This window comes from Rattus rattus, chromosome 2, assembly GCF_011064425.1.
Source record: "Rattus rattus isolate New Zealand chromosome 2, Rrattus_CSIRO_v1, whole genome shotgun sequence".
Lineage (NCBI taxonomy): Eukaryota > Metazoa > Chordata > Mammalia > Rodentia > Muridae > Rattus > Rattus rattus.
In genome coordinates, this window is record NC_046155.1 from 135286556 (window position 1) to 135304037 (window position 17482).

Here is a 17482-nt window from a genome sequence, read left to right on the forward strand (position 1 = left end):
ACCCCTTTTCATTTCTCCATATTGTTGGTGCTTCAGAGGAGAGTTCTCTGCACTTCTGACTCTGAGGGCTACCTGGCTCATGGACTGTTCTTTACTCAAGCTTGTTGTTATTTGTACCCAGCGTGTTTTTCCTTTCCTTTCCTTTCCTTTCCTTTCCTTTCCTTTCCTTTCCTTTCCTTTCCTTTCCTTTCCTCTCCTCTCCTCTCCTCTCCTTTCCTTTCCTTCCCTTCTCCTTCTTTCCTTCCTTCCTTCCTCCCTCCCTCCCTCCCTCTCTCCCTTCCTTCCTTCCTTCCTTCCTTCCTTCCTTCCTTCTTTGAAATTAATAGGACAGGTTTTTACAGCAGTAAAGTAAGCCTGATTTCTGGATCAATCTCTTTGACTCTCCCCATGTAGAGTTCCCAGAGGAACTAAGCGTTTGTAACCCCCTTCACTTAGGCCTCCTGCTTCAGGACTGACAGCATGCCACTCATAAATTGAAAGGCTTCCATGTTTACTTCGAAGCGCTTTAATTAATAAATGAGAGTTTCCTGGAGACTGACCCTTAGCACTTCCTTGTGTGGGGGAGCAGAGAGCATCACCCACAGTTCCAAATAATCTAGCTCAAACCACTGCCACCCTTACCCAGTCACCTCCTCACGCCCTCTCCACTACTTCTGCTCCCCACTCTCCCTTCACCCCACTTGCCTTACTACCTCTGCTTGCCCTACCCCTACCCCATCACCACCTCTTGCCAAACTGATAGCAATAGTTTCTGGATTACAGCGTGGTCAGAAAGCTCCTTTCTAGTCGCTGGGGCAGCAGGTACAGCAGTATTTTCTACCCCACGGAACCCAGATGCAACTGACTTTGGAGCAATTATCTGTGTGCTGACAAAATCCCCCGGGGACCCTAAAGTCCCCCAGGGGACTTGCCTGCTTTTGCTCATCTCAAACCTTCTCTCAGGCAAACAGTGGGATTTTAAATGTAATTTTGACTAGTATACAACGTGGATAAGCTAAGTAATTTGCTCATTTGTAATGCTGATTATCTCTCTTTTGATGTCTTAGATGCTAGGCTTCTGCCTGGTTTTTGTTTGCTGAGGTACTTACGTCTAAGAGCCTTAAAGGGATGGCTTCTGCTTAGACCCCCCTAGTCTGAACCAGTTTTCAGAAGAATGCTTGAATGGGCGAGGGAGGTGAAGGCAGTCGAGTATCACGCCTTGATATTGTTTCAAGCACTGAAGAAAATGCTTCCTGGGAACTTCTAGATAGAAAATACCTCCAGGAAATTGGAATTTGTACTAGGGCGCTCTAAACACCTGGCTAGAGGCTTATTTCATTTTATAAAGAACTGGGAGAGACGACAGTGGTTGGCCACGGGCCAATATTTGGAGGTCATCCACTTTATCCTGGGATTCCCACCCTCTCCCTTCATCCCTTGGCCATCCAGTTAAATTGGAAAATAAATCCCATCCCTGGTAAGGTGTTGGCTGATAAAGGCTGAGCTGTTGCCCCTTCACGGGGAATTTGCATTTTAATAGGGGCTCGTCAAGCCCCAAAGGAATCAATATCTCTAACGCTGAAATTTCAAGCACCAGCAATTGAGATATTTTCGGGAGGGCGCTGTTACCAATACAACGGGGTGGGGGGGTGGGGGAAGGCAGACAGGGACGGATGACTCCATAAATCCTGCCACGAGGTCATGGAAGAATGGCCTTGGGCTTTCATTCTTTTCAACTTTCCTTTTTGGTCAGTCCTTCATTCTTCCAACACTGCAGGCCCCATTCAACACTAATAGGCTTAAAGTTGTCCCATCAAACAGGGCCACAAAGGCATCAGGACGATCACACTTCCAGGTTTCCTTGCAATTCTAAGGAAGCCAATCATTATTAAAACTGTGGCAAGAGGGGACATAGCCTGTTTAATAGGTTAATACAAGGTCCACTTACCTTCTCTTTTGCATACTGTCTCTCCAGTTCTTTATAAAATGAAATAAGCCTCTGGCCAGATGTTTAGAGCGCCCTAGTACACATTCCAATTTCCTGGAGGTATTTTCTATCTAGAAGTTCTCAGGAAGCATCTTCCTCAGTGCTTGAAACAATATCAAAGCGTGATACTCGACTGCCTTCACCTCCCTCGCCCATTCAAGCATTCTTCTGAAAAATGGTTCAGACTGGGGGCCTAAGCAGAAGCCATCCCTTTAAGGTTCTTAGAGGCTAAACTTGGGACTTGTTTTATAAAAAGCCCGCAAAGAGGAGGTGGATAGAAGGTAACTGCGTGCCCCAGAAGTGTCCTAGGTGGCTTCTAGGGTGATTCTTGAACTGCCTGAAGGCGGCTATGCTTATTACCTGGGGCTCGCCACGCCTTGGGCTCAGCGTGGCAAATCCACACCCGAGGGCTCCTAGCCCTCTCAGCGCCGCGGGTCGCACAGCCAGGCTCCCACGCCTAGGCCAAAGGCTCCCCTTGGAGCCCGCTGTCCTTGCGGGTGTCCAGACTGTCCGCTCTCTCCCCAGTATCCGCCGCGGCCCGGGAGGAGGCGCCAACGCGGAGGACACACCTGCGACCTCTCCTGCTGCCCGCTCCCCGCCTAGTCCCGGCTTCAGCTCTGGTTCCCTCCCGGGCCCTGCGCACAGAGGCTAGGCTCGCTCCCGAAGCCCGCGGCGGCTCGCGCCCGGCACGGCGGCTCGCGCCCGCGCCTCGGCCAAGGGAGCGCGCGGACGGGCGGGCGAGCAGGAGAGGGCGCAGCGCGGCTGGCGGGCCCTGCGTAGCGGCGGTGGCATGGGCGCGGGCACCGGTGCGGGGCTGCGGGCGCCCGGCTCCGCCCGGCCCGGAGCCGCTCGCTCCGGTCGCGCGCCGCAGCCTCTGCTGCCCGCGGGGAGGCGGTCCCGGCAGCCGGCGCAACTTGCCTCGGCGCCTCGGTGAGAGGAGCGCAGAGCGGAGAGAGCTTGCGGGACGCGATGCCTCCGGCCGGCGGCCCCCGCACACCGCGCCCGCACGCGCTGCCCCGCAGCCTGTCCCGCCTGCGCGAGTGCCCGGGCCGTTCCCGCATCGTGCTGGCTCTCGGGGCCACGCAGATGGCGCTCGGATGCCTCATCGTGGCCGTGAGCTTCGCGGCGCTGGCTCTCACCACCTCCGCCCGCGTGCGCCACTCCTGCCCTTTCTGGGCCGGCTTCTCGGTGAGTGTCTGCGGCGGCGGCGCGGGCTGGGACCCGGAGCTGCAGTGGCGGGGACGCGGCCAGCGCCGAGTGGGGGAGCGGACGCCCGGGTCTGGCAGCCGCCGCTCGGCGAGCAGTTTCCAAGTCCGGGCAGGGGAACTCCGGGGACCGCCGCGCGTTGCGCTGCCGCTCCAACGCGCTGCGCCTGGAGTTACTTTTCTGAGGGGAAAACAACCAGGCGCCCTCCCTTCGCCACCTGGTGGGTAGTAGTCGGTGGCTGGTCCCTGCCTGGGACAGCTGCCCGGATTCCAGCTCGCCGCTGGCGACCCAGGCAGCGGGCGACCGTGACCAAGGCGGCGCGGGGGCGCCCGAGCCGGGTACAAAACCCGCTGTGCGCGGCTCCCTTCGCTGCGGTCCTCGCCGGGGGCGCGCGGTGCTGCGGGTCAGTCTGGAGGGGACCGACTGGCCAGGCTCTGGCTACTCACCCCTTAAGCCCAGGACAGTCCACCTGGACCTACTGGTAATTCGGAGCGGGGCGTGTGCTATTTGAACTACAGACTTATTTTCAGATTTTTGACCCTCAAATCATCCTTTATGAAAGAAGCCATTAGTCCGAGACGATTTTCTTTCTTTTTTCTTTTTGGTATTTTGTATCGTTTTGATGAAAGTTGATTATATTCTATATTAATAAAGTATGAACATATGGGAATAGGAGATAAATTCGGCACGGGTATCTATAAAGAGGGCACTTGTTTCAAGAACTCTTGACATCTGTAACTACATTTGGTCGATGGTGCACAAATACATTACAGGCTTCCAGTGAACGTTCTGCATTTAAATTCCGCGTACACAGACCCAAAACAAGCCTTGGTAATTAATGTTCGTCGTTTGTTCTTAACTTTTGTAATTAAAAAAAAAAAAAGTTCAGTCCTTCATTGCTTTTATTTATTTATTTAGTTTGTAATGGCCTTTGTTCTTGCAAGTTCCTTGTCTGGTTTAGAATGAAATCTTAGCAAAACTACCTTGGAAACAAGGATCGATACAGGTGTGGCTGTTCATCCTAATGGGGGTATTAATTTTCAAAGCTTATTTCAGACAGGGGTGGGGACTCATCTGGGAGAGCGGAATAGGGTGGCAGAATGTGTGGTCACAGCTCCCAGTGTTCGGATCAATGAGAGGTGGGAGGCAGCCTCCAGGGAGCCGTGGTCCAAACCCGCCCCTATATATAGTCTCCACACATCTGTTGCTCGGTTTTTAGCATTACTTAATATGCGTTGTTTTCATGTCTGTCTAGTGGGTACTGAGTTTCAGCCTGCTGGAACCAGCCTACAGGTGGCAGACTGGTGAATTAGCTAGGCTTCCTGGCTCTTTCCTGAGCCTCCCCCCACCTCCTCTGAGCCTTAGCTGGATTCCCTAGGGTGTTCGAAGAGAACTGATATATATATATATATATACACACACACATATATCCTCAAAAATGAAACATTAATTAGAGACAGTAGAAAAACACTTATGTAAAAAATACACATCCCCTACATTTTGTTTGAGGAGCGAAGTGAAATATGTAAGATAGTAATTCGGTTTGTGTTTCAACAGCTCTACGTGATTAGATCTAGTTTCCCACAGTTCTGAGTCCTGTCCCAGCATTAGGCTGCGGACTCCTGTTTCTCTGGGCTCTGGAGAACAGCAATGAACCCAGCATAAAATGCTTCCACATTTTATCTCCCTCCCCCCCCGCTCTGCCTGTCCTTCCGTCTGTATTCCCACAGGCTTCTTTATAACCTTCATACTTAAATCAGCTACAAGTGTTTTGAAAATTATTTTTCCTATGCTGGGCATGGACATCTTCACACTTAACAGGCACGTGCCCTCCCACTGAGTTAACTCTCCAGCCTTTAAATTCTTTCAGTACAGCGCACAGCAATTTTCACACGTTGTCTCTGCCCTGCAGAAAGAATGACTGGTTCCAGTTGGAACAGGTTTGCATGTTGATGTGGTTGTGAGTGAGTAACACGGGCTCTTTGCCTTCTTCGTGCAGCCTGTCCTCAGCCTCAGTTGCTTCTGTAGCCAAGGATTCAATCAACCACAGACTGAAAATATCCAGAGAACCCCGAATCTATACAGACACATGTATAACGCTTTCCTGGTCAGTTCATACCCAAATGATGAAATATTGTGACCATTTGCACGGTACTTATATTGCATTAGTTATTCTAGGCAGCCTAGAGATGATTTTAAAGCACACGGGAAAACATAATGAGGGTAATATGCAAATTGTATGACGTTGGAGGCTCCTGAGATCAGTCTTCCATGGTAATGGATATATTGGCCCTAACTACCTTGAGAGGTCTTTAAGATAGGTGGCCAAGATGGCCAGCTATTACCGAAACACACACCGGGCTTAGTGCTGGACTCTGCTGTATGAACCTTCTGAAAGGAGACTGGGAACTTAATTGCTGCCTCGAACTTCTTGATCATCTGTGATTTAGACCTGATAAAGAATTGTTCTATCAACAGTTCTTCTTCAGGAAAAAGCAATCTGAAGAAAAACAATTCTTACTTTATTGAGCACTTACTACGTACGGGACCTGAAAATCCCTTTTACATAGACCGTTGCCCATTTCACTGGCAGCCTAGTGGACTGTACCTCCTGGTGCTCAGGGCCTTGGCCAATTCCCTCCCTTTGAATTTCTATCAGGTACCTCACTTGTCTTAGCTAGGGGGATGCTTCACCAGCCTTTCTTCAGGGCCTACTCCTCAAGCAGTTCTGGCAACTTGTGGTGAGTGACCTGAGATGAATAAAGAAGAAATCGGTAACTGCCCCGAAGTCACTGAGCCAAGATGTGGCTTTGAACTTAGCTGCTCTCACTTTCGAAACACCAGGTGCCTAACTGAAGATGACACTTGACTGTCCATGTGGTAGAGGGTGGAAGAGAACCTGTTGATGAAGTCGCCTCGACAAGGCAGCCACACCCTCTCTTAGGAAAAACCCTAACCATGCCTGAAAGGTGAAGAGTCAAGAGATATTTGAAGACACATTACCCTGGGAATATTAGCAAAACTTAAAAAGTTCTGTGTGTGTGTCTGTGTGAATGTGTGTCTGTGTGAATGTGTATATGTGTATGTCTGTGTGTGAGATATGTATATATGTGGGTGTTCATGTGTATGTATGTGTGTGTATGTATGTTTGTATGTGCCTGTATGAATGCCTGTGCACATATGTGTCTGTATGCATATATATATATATATATTTATATATGTGTGCAAGATGTGTATCTGTGTGTGGTGTATATGTATGTGCTTGTGTATGTCTGTGTGACTATATGTGTAGGTGTGTATATTTATATGTATGTGTATATGTATATGTGTGTATGTTTGAATATATGTGAATGAGTATATATATGCATGTATAGTATATTTACGTACATGTATGTGTCTGTTTAATGTGTATATGTGTATCTGTGTGTGTGTATATATATATATGCATGTGTCTGTGTGTATGTTTTTATATCCATCTGTATGTGTATATGTTTGTATGTGTGTAAATGTGTGTGTATGTGTGAATATGTCTGTGTGTGTGTGTGTGTGTGTGTGTGTGTGTGTGTGTGTGTGTGCGTGCCATGTGGAGGTTTCAGTCCCTGGCCACCTGGCCTGTTGGTTTCCGGCAGGTCTGTAGCAAGGCAGTACATTGTGCTAGAAGTGTATATCCTGCCTACGTGGAACCAGATAGCCAAAAAGAGAAAGGAAGAGGACGGGGCTGAGCCCCACTGTTTCCTTCTAGTTCACTCAAGAACTCACTAGGTTCCACGTCCATCGAGAAGTGCTAAGTTTTCACCACATGAGCCTTAGGGGACAGTCTAGTTCTAAACTCTAGGAGGGGAGCTCGGCAAAGCAGGAGGCTGATGACGTGGAGCAGCAGTGACCAGAGGTCAGTGACAAACAAAAGCCACGTGGAGCTTTGATTCTGAGGGGCACCCTCGTAGAGATCCCTGCCCAGGCTGTACCGTTTGACACGTCAGGAGCTGGGTCACCTCCCTATGTATGAACCGATTGACTGTACAAGAGCACAGAGCTGGGCGGGGTCTTGACCACCTTTGAGCGGAGCCGACTCCTTCTTTTCTAGTTTTGCCGGTGCTCAGGACACTGAGTAAGTGCGTTTGAAATCACCTGCACAGCCTTTGCTGGAGAAGAAGCTCGGTCTTTGTGTTCCCTTTAAGAGCGATGCTGCTAGAATTCTAAAAATATTCCTAAAGGAGTATGTAATTGTTGCCATAACTAAAACCCAGGAAATGTACAGGCATGCATTCTCTTCTCCATCAGTGCTCTGTCCATAGGTAGCTGACATCACCGGTGGCGTTTACTGTCCCTCCACAAGTTCCACAGTCACAAGCACATCAGAATTCGTGCATGTGAAACGCTTCCTTTTCTTTAAAGAAGATAAAAATGGGAGCCTACCACCCACATTTTACTCTGGAGCTCCTTTTGAAATGTGATGTGTCCTTTGCCCATAACTGGTGACAAATTTGAATCCATTCTTTCAGTGGGGGTGTGATAATCGTCCAAACTGCAGATTATTATGGTTTATTCCGTTTCCCTGCTGCTGGGAACTTTCTGGTGATGCAGGTCCTGTGTGTCGGATGCAGCTTACCTTAGAGGTCAGTGCCTGCTTCTCACCGTGAGCTTCTGCAGTGGACTTGCTAGTAGTCAAAGGCTGCACTGATAGGGATTCTTTTAGGTGTTGTTAGATTAGTTGAGGGGAAATCATTCTCACCCCACAGCCTTGCATAAGGATTTGACTTCCCCCACTCTTGAGGCATGGGGAGTAGTCACCTTGAGTGCTTTTATTAATCTCATGGAAGAAGATTGACATCTGCGTTCATTTGATGTGAATGTTCATGGCCACTTTATTGTGTATGGCGAATACCTCCTCACTGGGCACAGTTCTTGCTGTCTTCTGCAGTGTTTAAGACGTCCCCAGTAATATGTTCCTTTTCACTTTCTGAGTTTCTGCATCCTTAACCTTAGTTATTGTTACAAAGGTCACCCAGACAGCCCCAAGACTTCCCTTCTGAGATGTTTATTTCTATATCCACATCTTTACTAATCCAGAGCTTATCTTTTATTTTATTTGTGTACACACACACACACACACACACACACACACACACACGAAGGCCAGAGAGGTCAGAGGACAACTCTGGGTGCCATTCCTCCTCAGGTGATAGCTACCTTGTGTTCCGAGGCAGTCTCTCACTGGGACTCCGGTTAGGTTATGGATCTGTCTGTCTCTGTCTCCTCAGTGTTGGGATTAAGAGCCTGCACCACCATGCCCCCGGCTTTGTACACGGGTGCTGGGGGTGAGCTCAGATCCTCAAGCCTGTTCTGTGAGTGCTTTACCACCTGAGCTGCCCACACAGAATTTAATTTCTATATCCATGTCTTTACAAACCCAGCACCTTTTTTTCCCCTAACATACTGTATTGAGAAAGCTAACTCTGTTTGCCTTCAAAGCTTCTATGTAAGCAAGTCCCATTTTGAATTCTCTTCAGTTTTGCCCCCTTGTCTATTTTACGGTCATATATTCCCCTCCGTCCTGGCCCACTTTCCTCTCTCTCCGTTCTGTCCCTCTCTCCGTCGGTGTTGGGGATTGGATCCCCCGCCTTGTATATACCGACTAGGCAGGCAGGCCGTGTGCCACGGAGCCACAGCTTCAGCTCAGCAGCTCGTGCGGATCACGGTGAGCTTTGCTAGCTGGCGAGGCAAGTCTGTCTACACCACCTCTCCGCTTCAGAGTCGACAAGAGCGTTCTTCTGCATCAGTGTCAGGCGCTTGCCTGTTTCCCAAGGCGGACTTAGGCTTGGAATCATATTACCTGTGTAAGTTTCGGAAGCTCTGCCCACTGCAAACATTTTAGAAAGGACCCATGGCGATGTGGCCTTCATGATAGAGTCGTTCTTCCCTCTTTTCCTAGACTTCCATTGAAAGCCAGTGGGTGAGACCGCAACAGGATGAGCTGAGGAGGACATCTCAGCAGGCAGGATGTGCTGCTCCTGGCAGTTTCAGGTCTACGTGGATGAGGCTGTACACTGGCAGCATCAGGGTCGCCGTGGCAGCATCAGGGTTGCCATGAGTTGCTTGCACTTTCAAGAGCAAATGGTAAAACTGAAAATGCCCTCAAGGCTTTTTATGTAGTAGAGAGCAGCAGACCACCTTGGCAGACCTTAGGGACACAGTGAGTCCAGAAAGCCTCCTCTGAGTAAACATGGCTAGACTTGTATGCCGACTTGAGCAGGACAGGGACACAGATGGAAAGGAAGAGTAGGTTCAGATGGGGGAGGTGAGGAGGAGGCTCCTCAAAAAGCAGATCTTAGAAACTGCTATGTCACCTTTCCGTTACGATAACAGAGCACCTGAGGTAATCACCTTGCAAGCAGGAAAGGTTGGAGCTGGGCGATGATTGGGTTGTGTGAAAAGTTAGATTCAGATCCACAGTACCAGTGTAGAAAACTCTGGCCGTGGTGGTGTGTAATTATAACACCAGCGTTGGTGGTGCCCAGACATGTGGGTCTCAGGAGTTTGCTGGCCAGATGCCTAGCTGAATTAGGGACCTTGATGTTCAGTGATGGATCCTGTTTCAAAAAATGAGACAGAGAGGGGCCGAGGAGGCCACCTGAGGTCAACCTGTAGTCTCCAGATGGATGCACACATGTGTATGTGCCTATGTGCACACACACACACACACACACACACACACACACACACACATACAGTCATGTACTCACACCACACACATGCCAGAAGATTAAAACGTGACATTTCAGTATATGCTGGCATCATTGTGGGAGCCACATCTATCAGACATCACGAGGGTCACAAAGAATGCACGTAGAGAAGAAACGGAATGAGACAGCGGGGATCCAGAAGAAAATGAAATCAGAAATGACTGAAGGATAAGGGATAAGGAAAGCAGGGGCAGTCGGATCCCATTGGGATGAAGAGGGAGAAAGTACATGAAGATAAAGATGGGAAAAATAAGAGCCCAGAAGGCAGGCAAGGGACCAACACCGTGATCCCCGTGTGCATTCACCCAAGCAGCAGGTGAAATAAATCCTTAGAACCATTGTGCAAGGAAGCATTTTCCTGAAATAAATAAAAGTCCTTGGGAGGATCCACTATGCAGACAGGAAAATCAGCAGGAGGCAGAAGGAACAGAGAGGAGGCTACACGTTAGCAGGCTTTCAAGACCGTCCTGTACACTAGTAACGTCACAGCCAAATTCCGTGCTGGGGACTAAGAGAGTTCATTAAACAAGACGGCTCGGGAAAGTTTTGAAATGACTGCCGACCCCGACAGGTAGCAGAGCAGAACTGGAGACCTGTGCCCCAATCCGCCTCGTGGTTGAGGACGCTTTCTCTATAAAAAGCAAATGTGGCATCATTTGCCTTGTTTGTCCTTCTCTGAACATTTTGGGAGTTGGGTTGCCAGCTCCATGTGACATCACGCCTGCCAGGTTACTGTGCTTTCTCCACTGAAGGAAGGTTGCTGTCTGGCCAGTGCAGCCCTCTCTGGATTAAGAAGTCAACACTGGGACAACCTTTCTGCCCAGTCTGCCCATCCATTCCAGTTTCATCAGACGACTGCATTTTTTTCCCTCTCTCTGTGGTCGCCACCATCCTCAAACCTACAGCCCACAGGAGGAGACCTCTGCTGTTCATCCTAAACGTTTCTTCCAAGGGAAACAGACTTGGAACAAACCCCGGTCTTTATAGTTTGATTGTGAAAGGAGAAGGCTTTCTTCTGTATTTCTGTATTTCTGGTTCCGGCTGGGTGGCTTTGATTGGGAGCTTTGAAGAGGTCCGACGACACTTCAGGCTTTCGCAGAGTAGAGGTAGCAAAAGGAAGCCTGTGGTGGGTTTTGCTTTTCGCTGATGGCTTCCTACTATGAGAACTTGGCGGGCATGCATTGCACGCCTGCTGATAGTCCAGACCTTCCGTGAGGTTTTACCGCTGCAGAGCGTCTTTGGTGTGATGGTCCTGGGAAGAAAGATGTTGACACCGCTTCCTCTCAGCTGCTAGGACAGTGGTTCTCAACCTGTGGGTCGTAACCCCCAAAGGGGGTTGCACGTCGGATACCCCGCATATCAGATATTTACACTACAATTCATAACAGTAGCAAAACAGTTATGAAGTAGCAATGAAATAATTTTATGGTGTGGGTGGTCACCACAACACGAGGAATTGTGTTAAAGGGTTGTGGCAGTAGGAAGGTTGAGAACCACTGCTTTAGAACCTTACCCCTTCTTGGTACCCCTTGGGCTGCCACCAGAGAGGCTATCATCTGGATATATGGGGGACACCCTCAGACACTTTAGATGCTTCATTTACCCTTAACAAATGCCCATGGGATGGCTCAGTGGTTGAAACACTTGCTGCTGAGCTTGGAGGCTTACTTGAGATCTCTGAGACCACAGGTGGAAGGACAAAACAAATTCCTATAGGCTGTCCCCTGACTTGCCCATGTGTACCGTAACATGCATGCCCATAATGCCCCCAATAAACAAACGAACAAACAAACAAAGCCTTAAGTACCTTGCGGTAATCACATAAAGTGGGAGAAATATTTTACCTCCCGTTTATAGAGGTTTTGCCAATGGCTGGTTGGCCTTGCTGCTGATAGGCCTACAGTGAGGAAACACATCATGGGGAACATGTTGTAAAGTAAAACTGCTCATCTGGTGTGTGTGTGTGTGTGTGTGTGTGTGTGTGTGTGTGTCTGTCTGTCTGTCTGTTCTTTGTAAGAGCATAATCTTGCAGTGACCTAGAGATCTCCCACTGGGCCTCAACCCCTAAAGGATCCTATTACCTCCCAGTTGTGACACCCCTGGGAACAAGGTTGCAGCACATGGGTCTTCGGGGATCACTGAATATTCAAGCTATAGTCTCTGGTGGCTGTAATGAGTTCTATTCGCTCCCCTGGGGACTCTGGCTATGCACCTTCCTGTGTCCTGGACTTCCTGTGTAGAGACTTGGCAAGTTGAGAGTGGGATTTATACGCCTGTCTTCTCAGCATGTCAGACCTAACTGGATTCTATTCCTGCATTTAGATATTTTAGCCATTATTTTCTTTTTACCCTCTGCCTCACTGAGCATGATCAACAAATAAAAAAAAATCACACATACTTAAGGCAGCAATGTAGTGTTTTAGTATGTCTCCTGTGATGATTGTCCCATAATCAAACTAATCAACAAATCCACCGGATGACAGTTCCCTGTGGGTGTGTTGTGGTGGGCACATCGGGGAGCGCCCGTAGTCAGCTTCCAATATGCAGGTCATCACAAGCTGTCACTGTCCCGGCATGGACTAGGTACTGGAACTTGTACCTGAAGGTTTGTGCACGTGAGCTGCGTCTCAATTTCGAGTCACTTTTGAGATGGTGGCTCCATGTTGTGATGACCTACTCGGTTTCTTTCCTCATCTTGTAGCTGAGAGGGATCATATTTTACTTATGGGACACAGTGCAGTGAGACAGACATTGATTTATACAGTGAGCCTGGAGGAGCCAGCTGTGTGAAACACTGGCATTCTGTGGTGTGTGTGTGTGTGTGTGTGTGTGTGTGTGTGTGTGTGTGTGTGTGTGTGTGTGTGAGATTCTGGGACAGTAAGTGTAAATAGAGCACTTCATTGTATCGGTGGCTGCAAGAGCCTTAGTGAATAGTGTCTCTCTCTCTCTCTCTCTCTCTCTCTCTCTCTCTCTCTCTCTCTCTCTCCCTCTCCTCTCCTCCCCTCCTCCCTCCCCTATCCCCTGTGTGTGTGTGTGTGCTATGTGTGTGTGTGTGAGAGTGTGAGAGTGTGTGTGAGAGTGTGAGAGAAAGAGAATGAGTGTGAATCAGGGTCTCTTGTAGTACAGGCTACCTTTGCAGTTGCTATGAGGCTAACTGTGGTTGTACACTGGATCCTATTGCTTCTGTCTCTCTGAGTGCTTGGTCTCCAGAAAAAGCCACTGCACCTGGATTTTCTTCAGATTTCAGACATGCACTTTGAAACACCTGAATCTACCCTAACAAACCTAAACTTTAATTTTTTTTATTATTCTTATCATTTTCTGTGTAAATGTCTGCCTTTATGTATGTATGCGAAATGTCCATTCCTGGTGTCCATGCGTTGTGAGCCATCATGTGGGTGCTGGGAATTGAACTTGAGTCCTCGGCAGGAGCAGCCAGTGCTCTGAACTTCTAAGCTCTCTCTCCGGCCCAAACAATATATTTCAGACGGACGTGAAACTTAATTGCTCTGAAACCGATCCTTAAGACTCGAGCTGATTCTCTAGTAGAAAAATGTTTGAAACACAATGAGACGGTAAACTTTTATTTGAAAAATAAACCTGGCCATCATCTAATTATAAGATTAGTTCAGGCTTGTCACCTCTAATGAGATCAGTCGGAGTGAGTCACGTGTGTGTTTGGGGTCTGCATCTGTGGTTCTTATGCGGATCAAAGATACTCAGAAAAAACTGCATCTGTGCTAAATGTGTGGGGATCCTTCGAGTCCTTCCCTGATCAGTGCAGGGAGCAGCTGCCTATGTGATGTCTGTTACATTAGGCACCATACAATCCAGGTGCAATTTAAAGTGCGCGGGAGGACATGTGTAGGCTCTATGCCCAGACCGCCATTCCAATCCCCCCTCGTGCGTGCATGTGTGCGTGTGGGTGCGTGTGTGTGTGAACATGCCTGAGAAGGCAGACTTGAATATCCAGTGTCCTGCTCCATCGTTTTCCGTCCTATACCTTTGATGCCAAGGTCGCTCACTGAACCTGAGACTAGGCTGGAAGCCAGCAAAGGACCCTTATGTCTTTGTCCCTTACAGTATTGGGGTTGCAGAAGTGTGCATGGCCATATCCAGCTTTTTATGTGGGTGCTGGGGATCCAGACTCAGCCCCTTAGACGTGTGCAGCAAGTGTTCCTACCAAACGAACCATCTCCCTAGACATACTACGCAATTTTATATAAGAGACTTGAGTATTCCTGGATTTTGGTGCCTGTTAGGGAGTGGAGTCCTGGAAACAGACAGAGGAACAGTCAGAGACACAAAGTGATAACCATAGACACCTAGGGACAGCTCCAGACAAAGGAGTAGCCACAGGCACTAAGGAACATCGAGGGGCAGCCGTAGACACGGAGGGACAGCTGTGGTGGCTCTCACTGAACATACGTGGTGTTTTGAGAATCGGGTTTGGAGCTCAGCAGGAAAGACTCTAATGAGTACAGGTATTTAACATGCCGAGAAACAGGCTGGCCTTGATGAACGTAAGCTTACCAAACTTCCGGATCTAACGAGCCATTATTTTCTAGTTACGCCTAAGAATTATTTTCAGCCACTCACAAAGACAGTATCTCTATAGAAACTGATTTTTTTTGACCTCATTTCAGCAGAAGCAGAGTATCGAGTATCTATTTTACACTTGCCACATCCAATGTAGACTTGGTGTCAACAGATCCCCCCTCCAGGCTTGCCAGCACCATTGGGTGCCATTAGAGGCTACGGGACACAGTAGTATTGGCTCTCCAAACAGGAGGGAAGCATGCTTAAGGAATACCAGCTGCCAGTCTGTTGCGACATGTAGTATACAGTTGCTGCTCAAGGCTGTCATGTTCTTTGTGATATAGACATGTACATACATACAAATACATATCATGCTTAATACACATATATATAAGTACATATATGCACAAATGCATACACACAGATACATACATACAAATGTACACAGATGCATGTATATATACATAATACATGCATACCAATACACACACATTCATGCATATACATGCATACACACATATCAATACACACCTGCATGCATACATACATAATACAATGATATACACACACTATTACTTTATTACTGTGCATGGGCTGTTCTGTCATCAATACCCAAACACCAGCCCATCGACCAACCACAACCATAGGGAAATCCCAGAATACCCTTAGCCACTCATGGTTCTTCCTAGTAGCCCAGATGAGGCATGGATTTCAGTGTCAGGGATGGAATCAGAACTCAAGGAACGAGGGAGCCAAGCGGTGCTCTGCTGTGGAGAAAGAACCTGGCACCATGTGCTCTCTGGCACTGGAAGTGGTGTAGTCAGCCCTGCCTCATCCACTGGGGCACCGCCGAAGACTCCCAGGGGTTGCCAAAAGTTTGGCGAGTGTCCAGCCTTTTGCAGCTGCGTGTGTCTTTGTACTTACCTTGCATCACAGGCATAACTTTGAGATCTAACATCAAACTGGCATTGAACGCTTCCTTTTCAATTTCGTGAATAGAAGATCTGTTCTTACTGTGTGTGCATTGTAGCAGCCTTAGCACATATATTTTTCTTACCAAATGGAGAGTTTTCCGTTGTTTACACAGGGAAGCACTTTCCACCTCCTTTCTGCTGCGTCTGAGTTGCCTGCATGACTACTCTTGTGTGTTGGGGCTGTTCCTAGGTAAAATAATGCTTACCTCAGTACACATGCGTGATCCCACAACGTCCGAAGTGGAAACACAGGTGGCCTGGTATCCAGCTGGCCCCGGAGTCGACAGTGTGGATGCATAGGATGAAGGGGCGATTCCTGTCTCTGGCAGGACAGAGCGGATGGTACGAGAGTCCAGCGCACCCGCTTAGTACAGGATGCAGTTTAAAATTCACCAGTCATCTCCGGGATCTTTTTACTTAGTACTTTCAGACCGTGATTGACTGTGGGAAACAAAGCCCAGAAAGCAAAGTAGAGGCTAGAGGATCTATTTAAGGACGTGATAACGACCACAGTGTTGACTTTAATATATGCTCATGGCAAGTCAATCTCAGAGGCACAAGCAGAAATGCAGACCCGGTCCTGAGCTCCGGCTTGCTCTCCCTTGCTCAAAGGTCAGTGTTTCTGGACTTTATTCTTCCTCATTGGTGTCCCAGCATCAGCGACTTCACATCTAACATCACAGAAGCATGTCTCAGGCCACTGAGCTATGGTCGGTCGTCCGACCTGTTTCTCCTGTCTGGGGTCCTCTCGGTCTAGGTGCTCATATCGAATTCCCCACATTTTCAGGAGGCCTTAGCCACTCGACTTTCTCCTCTTTGGTGCTGAGGGCTTGTTACATGGTTGATTTTTTTAACCAGCGCAGCCTCTGTTCTTTTGAAGGTAACGGCAGCTGAGTATCTGGCTTCCCATGCTCACCGTGTAGGTCCCCCTGACCCCCAGTTTTCATTTCTTTGCCTTTTGATTTTCAATCTGGGACATTTGTTCAGATCCATCCTCAGGACGTTCTATTGAAATCTTCAGTGGTAGCTGCGTCAGAGACACTGGGATGAGTCATGGAGAGGACTCCTGAGTGGTTGGGTTGCCACCATTTCTCCAAACTGAAGCACCTCATCCCGGAGAGGTACCCAGTGGCCTGAGGAAGCTGATGAAGCATGGTTTGCTCAGTAGAGCCCACGAGACTTTCTAAGCTCCTCTGTGGGGTTCTATAAGCAGTAAACAGTTGCCAGAGAAGAGGAGACTTGCATGGGCTCGCCTGACAGTTGTGTAGGGACAACCAGCAACACTGCTTTCTGTCACCCGCACTGGAGTGTGCTTTCGGGTGCTGCAGCTGCCTTTGAGTCACCGAGCTTTCGGGAGCAACGTCCAACCTACACTCCTGCGTATGATTCCAGTGAGCTCACAGGTCCTCCGGGATAGATTTGGGTGGGTTTGTTTGTTTCTTCGGTGCCTCATGTCTTCTCCAGGAAAGTCACAAGACACAGAGGCTGGACAGTGTGTGGTTGTGCAGAGCTTTATCAAAGGGACATGGAACAGTGGGGGAGAAACACAGGAAGTCTCAGGGTCCGGGCCACCGGTGCGAGGCTCTCGGGGTCCTTTCTAGGAGCAACAGGCTCATTGGAGTGGAGATGTTGTTGCCTTTCTGGATGTGTAGTGAAACCCATGCTTTTTGACCAATTCAGGCAAAGGCTAATAGGAAAGAGGTGTCAACGACCACGCCAAACGTTTCTGCAAACATCTGACAGTCGCTACGGGCTGCCCTCTGGGCCGTCTCAGATCCTCCATAGCAGAGGCTGGCGATGATTGCTGATTGGCACATCCTTCTGGCTTAGCTGAAGGTGATGACTGTTCTCTGAGACTCATACAAGGTGGTGGTCGGGGGCAGCAGACGAGCTGAGTCGTCTGCTCTTCCAGGGAGTAATTGATCTGTAAAGTGTTTGTCACTCGCACAAACTAGAGTCGTTTGGGAAGCGACAGCCTCAGTTGAGGAACTGACTCCATCAGCTCGTCTTGTGGGCTTGTCTGTGTGGTATTCTTGATTAATGATTGATGTGGG

General features: G+C 48.7%; 1 protein-coding gene across 1 annotated transcript in view; it reads left to right on the forward strand.

Annotated features, from left to right (window-relative positions):
• Positions 1 to 2840: 2840 nt before the first annotated feature.
• Positions 2841 to 17482, forward strand: part of Fam189a1 (family with sequence similarity 189 member A1) — a 406652-nt gene continuing 392010 nt past the window's right edge. Inside the window, exon 1 of the mRNA XM_032893466.1 lies at positions 2841 to 3154. Within this exon, the coding sequence (XP_032749357.1) occupies positions 2936 to 3154 (219 nt within the window). The 5' untranslated portion in view covers positions 2841 to 2935. The remainder of the gene's footprint in view (positions 3155 to 17482) is intronic.